We start from the raw sequence: 20902 nt of genomic DNA on the forward strand, positions 1-20902 counted from the left end.
GTTCCTTCTGGCTTTAAGCTCTACCTTTGTGAAATATAACTTCCTTATTTTTAACGTTTATTTAGCAAGCGTCATTACAGTTAGACAGCATATCAAGGCAAAGCTAAGACTGACATTTTAAAGCAGAGAGGTGGGGAGATTGTGATTAATCGTGTAACTCTGGGTGTGTATTCATATCACATAAGAAACATCCCCAGTTGCTTAAACTAAGAGGCTGGGCTTTTTCAGTTGCTAAAGATGAAGGGAGAGAGAAACTCCTTCACAGGGCAGTTGATGGTAGTCAGGTGGCTCTGGAGACAAGCCTCCAAAGGTTGGCTGTTTCATGACAATTTTAAAACAACTCCTATCAAAAGAAGGAAGTCTCACCCTTCTCCCTGTCCCAGATACTGTATTTTTGAACTGTCAAAGAATGAAAGAGATTTTAAAAAGACATTTTCAACTGGACCAGTTCCCTTTTCTGGCTTACAGCCAGTTGCATGAGTTCTGGTACAGCATGAGCAAAGGCGTAGGGATGTGTGGCTGGGAGGAGTAGAGCATGGCAGCTCCAGCCTTTGGACATCATCCCATACATGGACAAGTCACACGAGGGTCCCGAAAATTTGGTCTTGGGGTCTCATGTCTGGAGGTGTGATCACAATTTTTGTTTACGTCTGGAGATTACGTAGGAATGTGGAGCCATGGTTGTCTCACTAACAGTCGGTTTTTATATCATGCCACAAAAGAGCAAAACCTGCCAGCTTAATTCCTGATGGTCAACAGAGAACATCTTGTTTTTCTTTTTGAGTTTCCTACCCCATGATCTGGCAACTTCCTGAAGTTTGAAAGGGCTGGATGGCTGGAAATGAGGTGAGAAACAAACGCAGCCTCCATTGTTATCATATCATTTCCTGTACTTAAGAGGTACCTTCATCAGGAACTACAATAAAATTCCTGTTGTTCTGAAGAAGCTGATAGCAGTATTTGTCTGGGAGTTTTAGAACAGATAAGATTCTTGAGGTTTCTGTGTCTTCTACATCCATAAAGGGATGTAAGTGCCATCTCTCAATTGAATTTAATGAGAATTAGGCACCCAAATATCTTTGTGGATTTGAGCCCTCATGTTCTAATTAATGTGGCAATTAAACATGCTGAAAAACAGGTTCAGCTGCAGGAACCTTGTCTATACTAAGGCCTGGTGAAATATTTATGTAAATTTTCTTTCTAGACATGGCTTGAGTTTGCAGTGATGACTTTGCAAAACCTCTTTGACTGTAGAGGACATGTACAATATGGAAGCTGAAACTAAACCCGTGCACTTGGCTTAGGAAAGGTTACAAGATACATATTCATGAACAGTGTATTTTGCTGAGGGAGGCAAGATAGTTACAAAAGAAATAAGAAAAGATAAAAATAACCAACTCTTACATAATTCAAATAGTAGAATACAAAATAAGCTGATTTTTTTTCCTAAAAATTTATTCTGTAGTAAAATTATCTTTTCAAATCAGCTGATCTATTCACTGTACTAATATCTGAAGGCCACAGGACTATACATCCAACATTTCATGTAACAGCATATCCATCTACATAAATATCCAAATTCTATTTTACTTCTTACAGGGAGAAAGAAGAAAAATGACTGCCTTTTTACTTCACAGACTCTTAACTGTTTGGGGCCAATATAATTGCCAATATTATTCTTATGCATATACATACTACAGAAGCACTGATGTTAAAGGAGACACCTTCACTCTGAATTTCCTAACTTCAAAGTAATGAAATCCTTAACTTGAATACCACAATAATGTATTTTTCAATGTTAAGTACCTAGTTCTAGTGTCAGTGTATAGAACAACCTTGGCCAAAAAAGCCCAATTAGGCCATGTAAATGAACTGCGTTTTCAGCCAGTCCTACTGGGAAAACCAGCTTTGTCTGAATGGTTGTAATTACAGAGTTGATGGGGAAGGGGGAAAACAAATTTGCTATGCATGAGCCCTTCCCAAGTAGCCTTTTTTTCTTCTAATGCTTGCACATCTCTAGTAATGGCATTGTGGAGGTAGGGAAAAAAGGACTTAGTCCTTTACGCAGATTGTGTTAAAATGCATCTCTTTAAGAGTCTGAATGGTACTTGAAGCTTATCATAGGAGAGGTGCTGCTTTATCTGTCTGATGCATCCTTCTGTCTACTTCTCTCTGCTTGACAGCCTCGTTGGGCTGCTTGTCATAATTAGCAGCCCCAATAGCTACCCTTCTGAGCTTATTTCAGGCAGTCAATTCCATTTCCATACTTGGGCCCCATCTTTTGATTCTCACCCTCACCTAGGCCTGAAAAAGTCAAATAAAACAAAAGTAACATGGAGAATTCCAAAAAACTGTTCTCTCAAGCTCTCTCTCTCTCTCTCTCTCTCTCTTTTTTTTTTTTTTTTTCCCCCACTCCTGGATTATACTTACCAGGCTCTTTTATGCCTGCTCTTGAGACTGCATACCCCATCCCTGGTGTGGATTCCTTCTGTGTGTTGTTACCTGCATTCATTAAGAAATAGTTCATTTTTCAGTGCGCTGCGCTGGCTCATCTGAATTTGCATCACAGTATGCAGCTTGCTCACTGCACCTCTTGCTTGCTTGTTGGGCTGCCTCTAGCTCCTGACAAGGAGAAATAGGGCACCAGTACAATTACCTTTAGGGATGCTTCCAATATGGAAGCCACTCTGGCTTCTGTGACTAAGGGCTCATGAAGGTCACTTAGCCCTTCCTTAGATACATCTTTCATATTATTTTTATTTCATTTTACCACTTTGATTCCTAAATAGTCCAGATTATTTTCTACCCATATCATACACACCAGTCATTCAAAAAGATGCCTCTTTCCATAAATATAAAGCTATTAATCACAAATGTTTTATTTACATGCCATTGTATGAGTGACTCTTCCATACATTAGTCATAATGTAGTACGTAGCTTTATTTCCTTTATTTAAAAATAGCTGATGATTCTCAGTTCAATGTCTATGTTAATGTCAATAATATCAGTGTCTATTTTGCAATGCTAAAAAAGTGAGGGGGAAGGGTTTTGACAGGGATGAGTTACTTGGCTTGAATTGTTTTTTGTTTTTTGTTTTTTTCTTGTTTTGTTCTTTTGCATTCTATTCAATCAAACTCCCACTGGGAAAAAAAAAAAAATATATATATATATATATATATATATATATATATGCAGCAAAATTGGCAAAACCATCCAGGTTTTTCACCAGCCCATCAAGGGCATTTCTGGCCATTGTTAAATAAGAAGTGTAATGCATAAATATTTTAGTGTGTCATAAGGTAACTGTCTGTTTTATGTGAGCAATGAAAGGAACTAAAAGCAGTGGAGTCAGGAAGGAGGAAAAAAATTAGAGAGTATTTTTGCCCTGTGTGGGATCAGATTGTCCAGGCATTGAACAAGACAGGGACACACAGGTTTTCTGGGTCATGATCTGCACCTCACCACATCAAGATCCCAAGAGGAAACAAACGCTGATCCATCAGCATTATTTTTGCCTGATTCACTCTGTGCTCTGTAAAACTGTGTGTATGGGCATGTGATGCAGGTCATGAAGGTATGGGCTGAAATGAGAATTCCCAGTGAGAGAGCAGAACCAACTGACCTAAGTCTGCTGCCACTTTTGTAGGGTTATGTGCTCTTCCCAAAAGGAATGACTATTGCCAAAGAAAACCTGTTTCAAGACTGATAACCACTGAGAAAATTAAAGTCTTAAATAAATTTAAAGGATGCCTGCACTTGTTTCATGTTTTTCAACAAAGACAATGGCACTGCCATTTCACAACGAAAGGACGTGGGTTATTTTCATCTTGGTGTCAACAGGCCTTAGAGTTAACCAAGGCAGCATTCTTATTAGGTTACCTGTTTCCAAAGACTAAGCATTACAAGAGGCATCGTATTTAAATTTCAGATTTGTGGATGTGAAATTTTTCTTATGTAGAGGCCAGACAAAAAGCGGGTCAGAGCGCACTTCTCACTCAAGCTAGAAAGCTCTGTTGAGTTGTCTAGATGAGGAGCAAGTTTTAACAATCCCGTAGACTACTGGAGAATTATGCAGTCTCCAAATGTAGGAACACACTGACCTTTCTTCCTTTTGCTCCCCAAATCCCCCTGGTCTCAGAAGCAAGGCAAATTTCTGCCTATCAGCAACCATGCCTGGCACGCAGAGGTCCATCAGATGACCTCTTTGCAAGATGGACTGATTTCATGATACAGAGGGTAAAGCCGGATTAAGGTTAAGCTCTTCCTTACACAAAGCACCGTACACCTTGAAAGTTAGATGTATTAGTCTGGATGAAGGTAGCTCTTTGTGTGTCCTTGTGCGTGTGTTTTAAAGTGTTTCACAGGAGGCTGGTAGAGACCACTAAAGACCATGTGCTACATTCTGGTATTTACCTCTATTGTCTGATTTTGCCCCTTTTCACCCCACCAATTTTGGCAGCACCTTCTCCTCCCCCCCAGTTGAAAATAACAAGAGCATCTTGGCAATTTTGCCAATGCAACGGGTGTCTGAGATTCTCAATAGCATCTATTGCACCTCCTAGGCCATTCTGTGGGCAGGCATTTAATGTTCATATTGGGGAGGAAAATGCAGTTTTTTGCAATATGAAAGATATTTCCTTTTCCTAAACTTAATCTGAGACCTCACATCAGCAGCTATGTAAATAAATCTTTTCTGCAATAAAAACTTGTTGCTTGTAGTCTGTCACATTAAAATAAAGATTTGAGTGTGGTGAAAAATCATAAATGGAAAAGAAAAAGCTATTTACGGGAAATCAAATGAAAGAAAACTCCTTTTGAGACAAACACCTTGATTGTATGGAATCGTTGCTTTATATTAGAAGATATTGTAGTGAGATTTAATATTATATCCAGAACACTACAATTTCATAACTACAAGCCTTATGAATAGGAAAGAAAAGCATTTGCATGTAGGACCTAATGTAAAGATTCCTGAACTCATTTATAGCTTCTTTTTTTTTTTTTTCCCATTGACTTCAATGCACTTGATCCAGATTAGCCTTCCCAGAAGTGCTGGAGGGAAGCTGAGCGTGGAATTGAGGCAGTGAGAGGTAGTGGCTCTGTCTGGTTGGGGGTGATGACAGGACAGGGGGCTCAGGTTGTTTTGATTTGCTGAACTTGCGGTTGGAATGTGGGAAGAAAGGCTGCCACTTCTTTTATTGATATTTGTTGGGAAAGACTCATTATATATTACTCCATATGTATGTGTATGTGCATGTGAGGTTTTTCAGAGCTTTGGATGAATGCCTTTTATATAGCATTTTTAAGATCAAAATCTATACAATTATGTGGATTCCTGCATGTAAATGATTTCAAGGAGTCTGGTGTTTTAGCATTTTTAATTTTCTAGTAGATTTTACGATAGTGTAAAGTGATAAATTATCTTTTGCGGCTGCCAGAGTTATTTAACTATCTGCAGACACGCCATTAGCAGGAGCAGCCCATGCCCAGCCGGTGTTCCGCATCCCTCCCCAGGAGACCGCTCCCAGGGAAAGAGGGTTTCCAGGCATTTCCCAAAAAGGCCCTTGGGCCAGCAGTGCCACCAGGGTGCTGGGGAGCCCCAGACAGCCCTGGTGTGGTCCAGCCAGGAGGACAGGTTCCTACCACGCAGTGGAGAAAGCTACCAAAGAAGCATCAGATATTATTGCCTTTCCATCACTACTGGCCTGCGTTAAAAACGGTGACAGAGAAGAGAAAGGTTCCATTTCCCATTACCAGATATCCAATCCCCCTAGAAAACATCTGCTGAATCTGGGATCATGCCATGGTATTAGCTCTTCTGTTGCATGCTGTTTCATTGGCTGTTCTCAGCGCTGCCCTGTCTATCACAACGCATAATCTCTTTTCAGAGACGTTTCAACCACATCATTAGGGTCTCCAGTCCCGTTTCTTTTAAAATCAGTGGTAGTTTTTTTTGCCTTTGGCGCACAACTTGAAGTTTGGAAACTTGACTCTGTGCAGCGTGTAAGAAAGGGAACAAAAGTTTCCTGATGATTTCATGTGACAAAAGTTGTGCAAGGAAAAGAAGTGGGTCTGCAGAAATTCTGTAAGTTGCCGTGTTTATATTCCCAAGAAACTCACGCTGGAGTGCCTCAGACACATAACTAAATGCTCCTCAAAATGCTCATTATTGAAGACAGTAAAAGAAAATGGTCTTTAGAATTCATGTGATATACTACCAACTGGAGGGAGAATAATACAGAAATACTTTCTTGATGATGTGTGCTAAAGCAGCAGGCATTTAAGAGCAATGGATGTCAATCTCTGAGGTTTTTGTAAAGAATTGCAATTTATGACGTGTTAGGGTAAACAGTTGGATTATATTTCTGAAATGCATGTTCCATCAGGTAAAATCATTGTGATTATAGGCTCTAGTACTTTAAGTAAGTAAGTTATGCACTAAAAGGCTGAAATTGTAAAACAAGTATGCTTATGCTTAACTGTTAATCCTTCTTTGTATCTACGCTGAGTAAACTACAAGAAAAGAGAAACTGCATTAAACAATAAAGGCATAAATGGCATGTTATGTCATCTTGATAAACAATGACTGTTATACTGTTTTCCTTCAAGAAGCGACTGTGACGGGCCTCTGTATTCTCCCTCAATGGAGAATGTGCCTGAGTGTAAAAAAAAAATGGAGGATTATTTAGAAGTTACTTTGTTCATGCCTCGCTGTGAAAGCAGCACTTTCTCTGTATCTTCTTGCTTTGCTGCTGCTTTGCCTTCGCTTCCTCGGTTCTTATCTACCCCAGAAAGCCGGACTTGTTATTTCAGCAACCACCTACTATCATGCAGAATATAAGATTCAAGTAAAGCGAAATAAAACTTGCTTTAAGTGGTTTTGCAAATGTTTGACAGCAGAAGATAATAAATGAAAATAAATCTTCAGTATTTCTCCTAATGCAATTTGCGGCATGTCAACGTCAAAGGATTCTAACAACAAATCAACAAATATTTGAATGAAAACAATATACATAACTTATTTTTCTATATTAGAAACAACTGTCAAACAATTACTGTATGACTTCATGAATTAGTTGGTTGTTTTGAAATATTCCTGCTAGGATAAAAAAATAAAAATAAAAAAAAGGCTGTACAGGCCTTTGAGCCTGAACATATTGTGTCAATCACAAGCATATGCGATGTATCTAAGACATGAGGTAAAAATTTTCTTTATAAATTATTTCATAAATAAATAATTTGCCTGAAAAAGTTTATGAAAATATTTTTGCTTTTATTAAGTTCTCTACAGTTCTGTTGTGGTGAATATAAACAGATTGATATTGACATCTTCTTGATCTGCTTTATTTTAACTTGAAATGCAGAACGTATCATGCAAGCTTTTTTTTTTTTTTACAAAGATACTGTAACATACTTTTCCTGAGAGTATTTCATTAAAGTCGTCGACTTGAAATTATGAAGACACGTTTTGTCTTTCTAATCTCTGTTTAGGAATGGCTTCTGCGGTTTCATTTTAAAAGCATGTGCACAAAAAGCTTATGTCTTTTACAAATACATATCTCGTATTGTTCTACAGGTGAAAAAAGGTGTGTTTATTATCAAGGTTTCCACGTGTTGAAACCTGCACTTTCATGGTTACCAATCTTCTCTGTGTTTTATCTGTCATAATGTGACTAAAATCTAGGAGAACTGCAGGCACACATGCAAGCTGGAGAAGATTTAAGGTGTGGGGGGCATCATTTCCTGTTTTAAAAGAAAAAGACGTTAATAAGTCTCACTAGAGCAGAGAAGCAAAGGGGAATAACCCTTGTTTAAATATTTTCCACTGGAGCCCTGCTTGTAAGATGCTTAGCCAAGTAATCAGACAAAATACCTGCTGATTTTAACCCTTCACAGGCAAGGCGTCTCCGAGCGAACAGCCACTCTGGTCTGGCTTGGCAGCAACAGCAGAACCTAAGCTGCAGAGAAGAACAGGTCTGAATCAGTGTAGATGGGACAAAAGTATTCACTAGTCCGAATTCTGCATTCACTGAGGTTCCTGAAAGCGGTTCGTCTCTGACTGCAGTTCTGCTATGGCACTTCCAGCCTGAGAAAAAGTAGAGGGTTATGAAGTCAGGAAACATTCTCCCTGCGCATGTGAGTGAGGTGCTACGGCATATGGCCCCGCTGCTAAAGCAAACTTTAAATTCTGGTGCTACTTTCCTCCACTTTCCGTCATAAACTTCTCCAGTGCTCCACACTGTCCGTGTGCTGCTGGGCGCAGAGGGAGGGGGTCCCACACAGACCCTGTCAGTGCTCCCCTCCTGGGCTCTGGGATCCCACCGTGCGCCGCAGCCTGCAACTCTGCTACCTTCCATTTGCAACATGACAGGCTCACCTCTTGCATGTGAATTATTGCTTTGCTATTCATAAAGCGCTTTATCAGACAATCCTACAAAAGAACTTAAGGGGGAAATGTGTTGCTGGGTGATTTACATGAGCAATTACTTTACAAATCTGCCAGTAGATTATCCTAAACATATATGAAGAATGTTTAAGCTTGGAGAGGGGACTGAAAACGCCATACGCTTTACGGGAGGGTTTCATTTGCGTCAGCGTGTATCTCTGAAGGTTTTATGCCTTATAGCTATGTATTTGGGAGGGAAAATGTGAGGAAAATGTTATGTCATTTCAAGCATTTTGGGGGAAACAGCTTTGTCTCTAACTTAAATCGTAATGATTTAACTCTTTTCCAGCTCCTCATTTGAATAATGTGTTACTAGTTGCGAGCGACCAGAACACTTGTGTTTTAATGTGAAATCAGTTCAAAGCGACTTGCACGGGAGGAAAAAACTCGCCATATAAAGTCACCTAAGTGCAGAAAAAATTGTGTCCAAATGCCCAACAAATGTTTACATAGTTTTTAACGCCTACTATATTTGGGGTTTTAAACCCTTTCAGGGGAACCTTTCACGTACTGCTTCTCCTCGGAGTTTTTTACTCCGACATACAGACTCCTGGCAATTTGTGGCAGGGGAGAAAGCGGCGCGTTTTGAGTCGGAGAGGCTGAGAGCAGAGAGGGCAGTTGTAAGGGTCTTCTCCAGGGCAGCTCGAGACCTAATTTGTGCTTGGTGTTAACGAGAAGGCACCCACGGGGCACGTTCAGCGGAGGACTGGGAAGTGTCCGTCTGTCTGTCTGGTACAGCAGGGGGAGAGGGGCGAGCAGAGCCCCCCAGGCATCCCCCCCGTGCCCTGTCCCGCGGGTGGGCAGCGGCTCGGAGGTGGTGCTGGTGGTGTCGTTGTCATTTTTGTGAGGTGCTGGGGGTGCTGTGAGGCGGTGGCGGTGTTGGTGACTTTTCAAAATCCGTACAGCAGCGATCAATGCGATCGATAAAAAGAAAAGAAAAAAAAAAAAAGGCACCAAAACCTCGCGGGGGCCGCGCTGGGGATGCGGCTGTGGCCTGCGGGCTGCTCCTCAGACACCCAACTCGGCCAAAGCCTCGGCGGCCCGGCCCGCTCCCCGCTCATGGCCGCCCCCGGGGGAGCCCGGCCCGGCCCGGCCCGGCCCTGAGGGGGGGCTGCGTGTGAGGGGAAGGGGGGGGCGGCGCGGCGGGGCCGCCTGCGCTGTCTCTTTAAGGGCGCTCCGTCTGGGGTGGCGCTTTCCTCCGCGAAGGCTCCTTTGATATTAATAGTGTCGGTGTCTTGAAACTGACGTAATGCGGGGAGACGGAGGTCCTGACAAGCGATAACAGCCCCTGATAACGCGGCGGCCGACCCGCGCTCGCAGGCCGACGCCTCGCCGCCGCCGCGCCGTGACCCGGCCCGCGACCCCCCCCCTCCACGTCCCCTAAACTCCCTCCCCTCTCCCCAAATCCCCCCCCTCTCGGTGCTCCCGCCCCCCCCCCCCCCCACCTCCCCCCCCTCACCCCCCGGTACCGCCGGCCCCGTCGCCCCCTCCCCGCGGCGCGGGGCCGAGGGGGGGAGGCAGCGGCAGCGGCAGCAGCGGCAGCAGCAGCGGCAGCGCCGCGGCCCCCCGCCCGCCCGCCCTCCCCGTGTCCCGTCCCCCCCCGTCCCCCCCCGCCGCCGGCCACCGCCACATAATCCGCGGCCAACTCCGCCGGCAGCAGGAGACGGTTCATGGCTCGCGCCGCGGCTCCACCATCTTCCAGGCTGCCGGGGCTGCTGCTGGCGGTCGATCAACAGGTAAAAAAAAAAAAAAAAAAATTAAAAATTAAAAAGCCGGGGAAGACGTGTGTGGGGGGGGGGAGGTTGGAGGGGGGGTGCGCGGCGGGGCCGGGAGGGGGCGGCGCGGAGGATGGGGGGGGGGGGGGGGTGAAGGAAGGGGGGGGCGTGTGCTGGGGGGGCAGCGTGTGGCGGGGGGGGCAGCGAGGGTGCCCCCCCCTTCAAAAAAAAACACAAAACAAAATAAAAACAAAAGGGGGGTGGGTGTAACGTGCTTCTCGGATTGCAGGTTTTTTTTTTTTTTTTCGGTGCATCCCCCCCCCCCCCCTCCCCTAAAGCCCCCCCCCCGCAAAGCGGGTCAAAGCCATGTGCGATGGCTGCGGAGCGGCGCCTTGAGACCCGCCGGGGTCAAGTTCAGCGGCGGCGGGCAGGGGGAGCAGCCCCCGGCCCGGAGGCGGGGAGGGGAGCGGCGGCTGCTGCTGCTGCTGCTTCTGCTGCTGCTGCTGCTGCTGCTGCTGGCGCGGCTCGGCTCGGCTCGGCTCGGCGCTGCCCTTATCTCCGCCGCCGTGCCCCGGCACCGGGGGAGGAGGGGAAGGCAGCCGCGGGGGGTGGAAGCGGGAGGCGAGCGCCCGGGGTTTGTGCATCCGACTGAGCCGCAGCCTCCGTCCTGCGCTGCCCCGTCCCGTCCTGCCCCGCCGCTGGAAGTTTGCACGGGGACCATGACAAGCGGGGCGCGGAGGCACCAGCATGAAGAGTAGTAAGTTTGGGAAAAAGTTTGGGTATTTTTTTTTTTTTGGTCTTTTTTTTTTTTTTTCCTTCCTTCGCTCCCTTCCCCCCCCCCCCGTCCCTGTTTTTTTTTTTTCCTCCTCCTCGCTCGGGGTCCCCGCCGGTCCCCCCTCCCCCGGGGGAAAGGCGACGCGGCGGTGCTGGTGATTTTGGTTTTGTTTTGTTTTCGGGTGTTTTTTTTTTTTTTTTTTTTTTTTTTTGAAACCAGAGCACGGAGAGACGTAAAACTTTTCCCTCTTAAAGGCGAAGCTCTGCTCGCAGCGCCGCGTCCCCGCGCTCGGCTCTCCCCTGCTGCCACAACTTCGCGGAGCCTCTTTTTCTTTTTTTTCCCACTTCTTTTTATCTCCCCCCCCCCCATTTTATTTTTTCCTCCCCCCTCTCCCCTATCTCCTCGGCCCGGCTGCTGCTTCCCTAACCCCCCCCCCCCCGGCTTCATTGCCCCGGCCGTTTGTCGGCACTGAAATGAATGGAGGCGAGGCCGGGGATGCAGGGGGGCTGCGGGGGGCCGGGGCCGTGCCGAGCCGTGCCGGGCCGTGCCGAGCCCCCAACCCCTGCCCCGGGCAGCCAACCCTTCCCGGGGGGGCCCTGACATGTCGGGGGGCTTTGTTTATCCTCCTCCCTGCCGCAAATCACGGCGCTGGGACAGCCCGGCACTCCTACACCGTGCCTAGTGGGGCCCGCTAGCCTTTATTTTTTTTTTAATCCCCACCCCCCCCTCCTCAATGCATTTATTTTTTAAAAAGGGTGATGTTTTCTATCCGCGAGTGGCAAACTTCTCAAGTGCAGCTAGTGGAAAGGGGGGAACCCCCTGGCTCCCATCTCTCCTGGCAGGGCTGGAGCCAGGGCCAGGCGTGGGGGCGAGCATCCCTGCCCCACGCTCCTGTCCCAGGTGCCCGGCGTGGTGCTGGAGGCAAACATCCACTGAACGTGCCGCAGGTTTTATTTGATCGGGCTCAGTGAAGTCTCTTGAAGCAGCCAGCAAACTCTCTGCCATTCAGGAGGTCTTCTTCAGCGACGCAGCTGAATCCTATGGATGTTGGTGGCATCATGTTACTTTCCTGTTGGTTTTAGGAAAAGTTGAACGTTCAGAAAAGGCTGCCAGAGTTAAAAATGCAAGGGGCAGCAAAGGAAAGTGGTGGTAAGAGCCAGTTCCTGACGTGGACAAAATGAGAATAAAAGTTACAGTAGTCTTCTGAACTGCACTTTGTGTTTTTCTCATGTTCACAATACGTGTGTTAGGTTAGACGGCTCTCTCAGATATTCCACCAGAGTGACATTTAGAAAAAAAAAAACACCACCAACAACTCCAAAAGAGTGAGTTGTTGTTTTTTCTTTTCTTTCTTTCTTTCTTTTTTTTTTTTCTAAGTACTCTGGGTCTATGAGTAAATACAGGGTTTGTTTAAGAACATCAACTATTTCCTGTAAATTGTGATGCTGACAAGATTGTCTGGAAATGATATCAACACTTTGAAAGATTTTTTTTTCTCTTTTTTTAACCACTGAATGAAAGTTTGTTAATAACGTGGTCAAATCAAAGAAGTGGAACACTTCTCTGTAGAGAAAAAAAAAAAAGACTTTTTATTTTTTCCTCTTGAAAAATAGATACCTGCCTGAGGTTTGCCACATAGCACCAATAGTGCATCATTGCCTACCTACAAGTGAATCCTCAGACTGTTTGTGACAACAGAAAGTCTCCTTCACCTTTTTAAGACCCAGAGAAATTAGATACGAGAAGAGCAGTCAGCTCATAATCCACCCTGCTCTGTCTGGTTATCACTTTTTTGTTGTTGCTGCATATAATAACTTTTCTCTGTTTGAAACTTTGCATATACGTAGTCACAACAAAGTAAGTAAAGGGCAAAGTTGCATCAGCTTTTAAGTTTACATGTTTTGCTTCTGATCCTCTAACAGTCTCTAAGTAATACTGGGCAATTTTTTTGCGTGTGAGAATATGGCTTTATTTTTTTTTCTTTATTTCATAGTAATGTTAATAAAGGAAAAAAAATGTAAATGATAACTTCAGAGATCTGAGACTTCTTTGGGCATCAAACACTTACAATGCAGCCAGGTTATCCTCTTATATCCTCCTTTAATGCTTTTGTAGCATAATTTATACTGTAGCTTTGTGAGTTGCCTTCTGTCTTTATCGGCGATCGAGTAAATTCCGTGTTATTTTATGAGTCCTTAGCCAGGATTGTTGCTCTATCATGCGTCGTGTATTGCTCGTAGTAAACTTTTATAGTATGCACTATTATCATGCGTGCTCTGGCTGCGTGTGAAGAATATTATTATTCACATATTGTGATTGTGCATTAATAACAGCGTAGTGCTAATTCCTCTGTGTGGACTGGGGTGTCTGTAAGATGCAATGGTTGCTTGTTAAATCTCTGTATTTCAAGCATATTATATTTTAATGCTAGTTGACACATAGGGTTTTATATTTTCAAAGCATTGTGCAAACAATGACTAATTACTTTCTGTTCATGTGAATTACCTCTTTTAGCACTTTATCAGGCACTTGCTTTGAAACAAAACTATTTTACATTACAGTGCGAAAGAGTTAAAAAATTAGCAAAGACGTGTAGGAAAAAACCAAAATTTTAATTACAAACAGGCATCTTTGGGTATGTATTTAAATTTTTCTTTTTATGTGGAACTTTCCTGCTAAGTTTGGGGGGGGCGTGGATGTATGAATATTTATGTCTCTTATAAACTCTTGACAATATTTTAATGTAATAATCTTAATAGAAACCTTCTCAGATCTTAACTGCAGCCACACTGGCAGTATCGCTTTAATAAAGGTTTGTGGGTAACACCAAATATAACATTGTGAGAAAGTTTATGGTTAAATATTTTTGAACATGACAGGCTGGGAATCTGACAACCCTTTTTGTTAGGTGAAAGTAAAGTGGAAATAAATTACATTTTTAATACAGTTTCAGTTAAAACAAACTGCCACCTGGTAGTAAAAGTATTGGCCTTGAACAGAAATATATTCTGATTAAGATATTCTAACTGGTGTGTAAAATGAAGCCATTCATTCAGCAAACTGACAACTTTCCAGTTGGTGTTTGCCCTTGCTTAATTTAGTTTCCTCCACACAACTAGTGAGGTAGTCTGGGTCTGTTTTTGGCAGACCTGGGCAACTGTAAACTCAGGCGTTTTGGTCCCCAATACTACACCTCGGGAGGTAAAAAGCAATTGGTTAAAAATAATAGCAGGCAGGGATAAGAAAAAAAAAGACAAACACTTTCTTCTTTTTCGTTTCTGAAACTTTCTGAAGTTCTTACCTAGTGAGAAAACAATGCTATTTTCAAATCCTGGTGATTAATACTAAAACCAGCGTAGTCTGCACCCATCTATTGTATAAATACCATTGCCTGTTGACCTTTGGATACATTAATTACAGCATATCTGGTCTAGGTTCTACTATTTTTGTCTGTCCAGAAGATAAATAAAAGTGCCCTTTCCAGTCCTCCTGGAGAAGGAGAAGAACTTTTTTTCTGGGTACTGTCATGAATTATGGAGTTCGTTTTCATACGCTCTGCCAATGAAGCTCTCTTTTTCCTTTCAAAAGATAAGCCTGCACCCAAAGAGAGAATATTTTCCTACTCGAAGACTATTTTCAGTTCAGTTTTTATTGCGTGTAAAAACTTTCTAGGCTTTGCTTTTTTTGGAGTGTGTTTGCTAATTAAAAGAAAAAAAACACACTTAATGAGTTATATCAGATGATGCGACGGATTAAAGCACAATTACACCATTAAAGAGCAAATGTTTACAAGGGCAAGACATGTAACTACACTTTTCAGATGATGCTTATTATTCTCTCCTTGACGTAGGCTTGCACCTAATCAATAAAGGGCCTAGCAGAGCCGCACTGCTGAGCCACTTGTATACGTGCCCAGAACTTAAGAAATGCCACTTGGGGGAAAGGAGGAGGGGGGGGGGAAGCGGTGGCATCCGATTCCGACTTTTTGTCATGCAGACCAAGGCTCAAATTAAATACGGAGCGATGGGAGAATAAATACGATGGTCTCAATTTAGTCCCTAGTGGACATTTTGTCCCAGCCCAGAAGCGTTGCACAACTGAGCACCATTCCACTGGATGCGTAGTCCGGAGTCGCAGGAGTCTCTGATTTGGCGTCACGGGGTTTAGAAGACTGTGATTTAGGTGAACTGGCATAGCTGTGTGTAAGAAACTTTGTTTAATAGCCGTCTATGTTTTATTCATGTTCTGTGCTATCGATTTCTTATTTTCTAGTACCTTTAAAGTGGTTCTTTAAAATTTAATAATAACACCACTGGTGGAAAATCCGTCTAAGAGTGAATAGAAAATGCTAATCTTTCTATCAGTGATTTTTATTATGAGCCTATTGCGTTAACTAAGGATTTTTACTCCTGCTGTGGATTTGTGTGCATGGGTTTAGAAAATCTGTAGAGGGAATAGTCTTCTCTAACGTGCATAGCTGCCACGGCTGGCGCTGCTGTGGGACGCTCCTGTAGAGCCCACTTGGCTCCATCCTGTAAAGTTTGGTGGGACTTCTCCGTGCTCGTGCGGGATGACTGTGAGCACAGTGGTTACAACGGGATTATTCCTGTTTTGAGAATAGAATTATTTGGAATCACACAGTTTAGTCCCAATAGTCATTTTTTTTCTTTCTCTAGCTGCAGTTCACTCGTATAATTTCTCGTAAGTCCACTTTCTTTCCAGGCTCAGATTGACTTTTATTTTTTTTCCCCTTTAAATTTATTTTAAAATGTTTAATTTTTAAAATGTTACTAGCCCTTTAAAAACCTGTAATAAATGCTTTACAAGTGGCTAGACACCTTCCCTGGTGGTTTAATTTATACAAGCAGGAAACTTTCTCTCCTTCTTTCTCTCTCTCTTTCTTGTTTTCTTTAAACCAACTGACGTAATGCCAAACTTTGCTTTAAAAGAACAGACAGAAGTAATTGGTAGCTTTTAACTTTTAATAATGTTCTGGATTGGTTTTAGTGGCCAAACTGCCATTTTTTTAAAATTCAAGTAAAAACGGGCTTGTGGCCTGAGGAAGAAAGGCCCTGTTGATGCAGTTATTTTTATTCTTGTTTTTCAATCTGTTATTAAAAATCTTTCCTGCTGAGCTCTGCTGGATTTCTCCAATTGCTCTTTGTGATGGCTGGTGCATTTCAGGTTACGGTAACTTAAACAGTTTTCTGATTTATTTATTTATTTATTTATTTTCTTTTTTTTTTTCTTCTTTCCCATGGGCATTTGGAGATGCTTTATCCCTCTTCTGTTTTGGCTTGATTTCTCCCCCCAGCCCTTTCTCCTCTCACCCAGCACCCAAAGTCTTCTTTTGAAGAAACAATTTGTTTTGATTTGGAGAGGAATAATACCTTAAGCATGCCTTTACTGACAGTTCAATGAATGTTATTTTACCAGTACAAGAAGGTTTTACACCTGTTGTTGACGCTGATTGGGAAGATATTCACTGTCTGTTGCAGGAGATGGGAGATTCTATCTGAAAGAGCAGCCACTTTCCGTGTTCTCCACCTCATATTTTAAAACTAAACCAGGTTTTAAAATATGTTTAGTAATAGTCTCCAGTGATCTGTATCTATAAGGTGATATTAGGAACAAGAAAACCCAACAAAAGGATTTTCTTTAATTGACTAGAATTATGAAAATGCAGTGTGCTCTCTTTTCTTTCTTTTCTTTTCTTTTTTTTTTTTTTTTAATTTTACTTTTAATTTTTAGAGGTTTCTGACTTATTTCCTTAATTTCTTTCCTACCTCTGCTCGGGTTTCGAACGCAGGCAAACTTTCTACGGTAAAAGACGGCATTGGGCAATAGACTTTCTTGACGAAGTTGACGTCAGGACGACTTCATAAGTTGGCAAGTAGGGAAATCTTTCAAAGACCAAGTTGGCTTGTGCCAGTTTTTCCTTCCTTTAGGGGAGACACTCCACCCAGTAGGAGGTTACCCCACCCAATGTGGAGAGCTATAATTCAGTGGCAACACTTTAAATGTCAATCCTCCCTAGGGTTTAAACCCCAGACTTGTCTTGCCTCAATCTTTCTATTTAATCTAACATTCAATCTGTTGAAGTAACATCTCATCTTCATAAGCACTTTTTGGGCCTGATCCTGCAGTTCTCATTCTTGAAAAATACGCATTGACGTCAGGGGGACTTTTTGATTCGGTAAAGCTGCAGGATTGGCCTCTGCAGGGCTGTGTGTGGCTCTGTGTGTCTGGAAGGAAGATTGTGTCTGCTTGATGAATATTGTATAATCTGTGTTGTTACAGATGAAATTGTAAAATGCTTCCTTTGTAGTCTTAAAAATCTGAGGAAGTCCTGGAGCTCTAATGCTCTAAAACAGATCTTCAATAAGCGAAGTGTACTTATTTTTATTTAGTGTTTTGTCAAATCAACGTATAAGTTTTAAAAGTTCCAACTGTGAAGAACGTCAGGCATTTCTGACATTTATATTTCCCTGTACCACACTGTAGACATTTCTGAGTGCTCTTTTGGCAATGCTTTTCATGCTCTGATGGAAAATGAACATTGCAGCTTGCATGCAGTTCGGTGCCTGCAATAGCCATTGGGGGACTTAGATAAGACTGAGAACTCCCAAGGAAAAAATAAGTTTTGGGGTGTTCTCAAAGTCAGTACGAAATTTTATATGAACATTTTACTTCATTGTGGCGTCAGTTGTCAAGCAGCCTTTTCAGATTCCACGTTATGTTTAGTCAGATTGACAGTGCAGAGGGGAGTATATAATCTGATACTGTAAAAATGTTACAGAAAAAGCACCGATGTGTTCATCTCTCTGCATTTTGAAAATATGCCAGTGTTTTGAGTTTACTAATGTATCTGAAGAAACGTCTGTAAAAGATGATGTTAAAAATCATCAATGTGCTTATGTTTCTCAGCAAGATTTACTTAAACAATATGCTTCAGTTTTGCCTCAAACCATTTCAAGCCACCTCTGGTCCAAGAATGTACCAGTTCTTGGTTCCTGGAAGATTAAGCATGACAGTTTCTATTATATAATGAACAGCAGTATTGTTTGAACAAAGGTAACATATTTTGATTTGTGTACTTTTTTTTTGGCAGCTGGCACTAGTGTAGGTCTAAAATGAGTGGTGATCTAACAGTGTAAATATCTGAATGTTCTTGAAACACACAGAATGGATGTAATGTGTTTAAATCATTGAATCTATCTATCTATATTATATAGAATGTGTATGTATGTGTATATACAAAACCGTAAATGGTGTGTTCTGCTATCTGTAGCCTTCAAATGTGTATCCTTTGGGTATTCCTGACCTACTTTGCAAAGTCTGCAAGTCTGAAATACATACTAAAACTTAAAAAATTAAACATACAGCTTGGCAGTTCAGAAAAAAAAAAAAGAGAAGTGTGTGTGGGGGGCTTCTAGTAGTTAATTAAAAAAAGATAACATACTCAGACAGATATCTTGCAGATTACTTTTGGATGTGCCAGGGACTTTATTGGGACCATTAATAAACAAAACAAAAACCCAACAACACAAAAAACAAATTCCCAACTGATATTTAAAAAAAAAAAAAAAAGGACTGAAGTAGGTACCACCTACTTCATTTAGGTGAATATCACCTAAAATTCCTATGTGGTTTAATGGAAGCTAAATTAGTTAGAACAAAGCAATTTTCTTTGGGGTAGAAGGTTTTCAGTGTTTTCAAAGTGCGATTCTTTTTAACTTTCCATACGCTGCTCTTCAAGCACAGGCTGTGAGCATGTGAAACCTCATCCAAAACTTGCTATGCAGATGAAACGCTACTTTAAGAATTCAGTTAATAAAATAATTTTCCTCCCATTTCAGCTTCCTAAACTGAAGATAGTTAGCTTTTCTACTGAGAGTTCTCATTATTGGATATATTAAGTATACTCATCATGCATTCCCTAGCTGCAGCTACAGAGGATAAACCAAAAACACGATACACACTGCTCATTGCCGAGCTTTCTCCTCCTGCACATATGGATGCACAGTTAATGAAGTAAACTTTGCCCCAAATACCTGAGGCAAAAGCTGGTGAAAATAGATGGGCCTTTCCATGTGCCTCGCAGGTGAGCGGTGTCTGTGAGGCACGTGGGAGAAGGGAGCCCGTGCCCTGGCACCCAGCTCTGGATGCTGAGAGCTGGGTGCTGTCCCTAGAGCTGCCACCTCCCGTTTCTGCTGTCACAGTGGTGGGGAGAAACAGCAGGGCAGGTCCCCACGTACTGCAGGCAGGTTCTCTGGCCTGCTGCAGTCACCTGAAATTTATGCCATCTGATTAGTCTCCTTCCTGCTTTTTCAGGGCTGGAGTTTTCTTTAGAACTAAACTGCTTTTTGCATGTTGTATGCATCACGGAAAAAAAAAATAATGGATTAAATTAATCCTGTAATAGTTGTTTGAGCATACTGTAGCAATGTAAATAATTTTGTGGCATTGAGCTCATATTTCCAGTCTTATGGGGGGGAAAGATCAGAAGTTATCAACAACATATATCTGAGTCATTCAGCTACAATAAATCTTCTAACAAACACCCACCCTTTGCACACCCAGAGATACTCTCCAAGACTGTTGAAATTCTGCACACACCTGTATCTTACGTGTAAGTCCGTAAGCATGAATAGGATGTATCTTCAGCTGCAATCACATAGCGTTGTTTCCTCTGCTAAGCTACAGCAATCAAAATAGTCGACGCACCAAAAGTTAGCTTCCCATTTGTTTGGTGCTGGCTGCAGAGCCCTCAAGGTTGTCTTCTTCCCTGGAAGACGTCCCGAGGAATCGTTAATTGAAAAGAAATGCAGGGTATGGCTCTGTCGCAGCTCAGGATACAAAGCATTATGCGCTTCATCTATATCAGGTCAGAAGCAATCGTGCCTAATCCGCTTTTATCTAGGTATCATTCTGTCATGTGTAAGGTATGCTCTGCCTTGTTGCCTCTGCTGCTCTGCCTCTCCATGTCTCCCTCACACATACCGGTCTCCCTTTGGCTGCTGCACGCACATACATACACTCTAAGAATACGTGTAAATTGAAGTCCATCTGTGTTGCATTTTTTTTTTTTACAAAAACACCAGTGTTTGTATTGTTCTTTCTCTGAGCCCTTAATGAGTTTAAAGATTTTAATGTGACTTAATGAGGGTTCTTATTCTATTTCTGACACAGAGACTAATGAGGGAAAAGTAGAACGAATTGAAAACCAACTTTTACTTGTGGTTAGTTTCATGATGTCATCAAATGCAGGATATTACGAATCCTGGAAAAGTTTACAAATCTAGGCAAGGGTCCATTTTGCATCACTGCCCTTAAGTTGTTTATGACACGAAGTTTGCTAGTAAGAAAACAAAGGTTAGCATTTTTTTTCATGTTTGGGCTGGTTTGATTCTTAGGTGAATGATTTTTATAAAAGTGAATTTCACCTGATTTGCGTGCTTACCTGGGGGAAATTCAGATACTTCTAAAGACTGATGAAAACCCTCTGATTGTGGATCTGACGTACCCCAGTACTTGGACGTGACTAAACTTCTGCTAACTTCATCTACAGTGAGTTGGCCAGTTTGCTGATCCTCGTCAGAAAACTAATTACATTTCAGTTTAACAACTGTGATTCTTGGGGATCAGTGCTGTACTTTGGTGCAGTTTATTACTCTAAAGCAGTCTCTCTGAACTTAGAACATTTCCTAATGCTCCGTAACATGTTTTGGCCTCTCCGCTCATGATGGTCAGTACAGGCCTTTGGCGTGATCACACTTTGGTCTGCCACCTTTAAAGGAATTCTTCCAATTGGAAATCGGTTCACTGCCAAATCTGGAATTAAAAATACAAAGTAGGCTTACACAGGGCACCTGCTTCTGGGCCTTTTTGCTAATCACTGGGTTCACAACCCTGCTTTCTTCTTTTCTCTCACCAGCAGTTCTCTGAATGGCTCAAATAAATAG

At 42.5% G+C, this 20902-nt stretch overlaps 1 protein-coding gene and 1 long non-coding RNA gene across 8 annotated transcripts in view; one reads left to right on the plus strand and one right to left on the minus strand.

Annotated features, from left to right (window-relative positions):
• Positions 1-20902, plus strand: part of TRPS1 (transcriptional repressor GATA binding 1) — a 239541-nt gene that overhangs the window by 15752 nt on the left and 202887 nt on the right. For 2 of the 7 annotated variants that reach the window (XM_038174272.2, XM_072034379.1), the window contains exon 1: positions 10044-10183. The exons of 1 other annotated variant lie outside the window; for it this stretch is intronic. Coding sequence is in view for 1 of the 6 variants with exons in the window: in XM_038174275.2 (XP_038030203.1) it covers positions 10910-10919 (10 nt within the window). In the remaining 5 variants the exon portion in view is untranslated. Of the gene's footprint in view, positions 1-10043; positions 10184-10547; positions 10920-15000; positions 15140-20902 lie in introns of those variants that run through there. 4 more of the 7 variants (XM_038174271.2, XM_038174275.2, XM_038174276.2 and 1 more) reach the window with 3 other exon arrangements.
• LOC110351768 (uncharacterized) lies at positions 7254-9587 on the minus strand. The gene is made up of 2 exons (XR_002399577.4): positions 7875-9587; positions 7254-7744 (listed from the first exon to the last, which is right to left on the minus strand). It is a non-coding gene; the product is annotated as an uncharacterized lncRNA (long non-coding RNA).

Source organism: Anas platyrhynchos, chromosome 2 (genome assembly GCF_047663525.1).
Source record: "Anas platyrhynchos isolate ZD024472 breed Pekin duck chromosome 2, IASCAAS_PekinDuck_T2T, whole genome shotgun sequence".
Taxonomy (NCBI): Eukaryota; Metazoa; Chordata; class Aves; order Anseriformes; family Anatidae; genus Anas; species Anas platyrhynchos.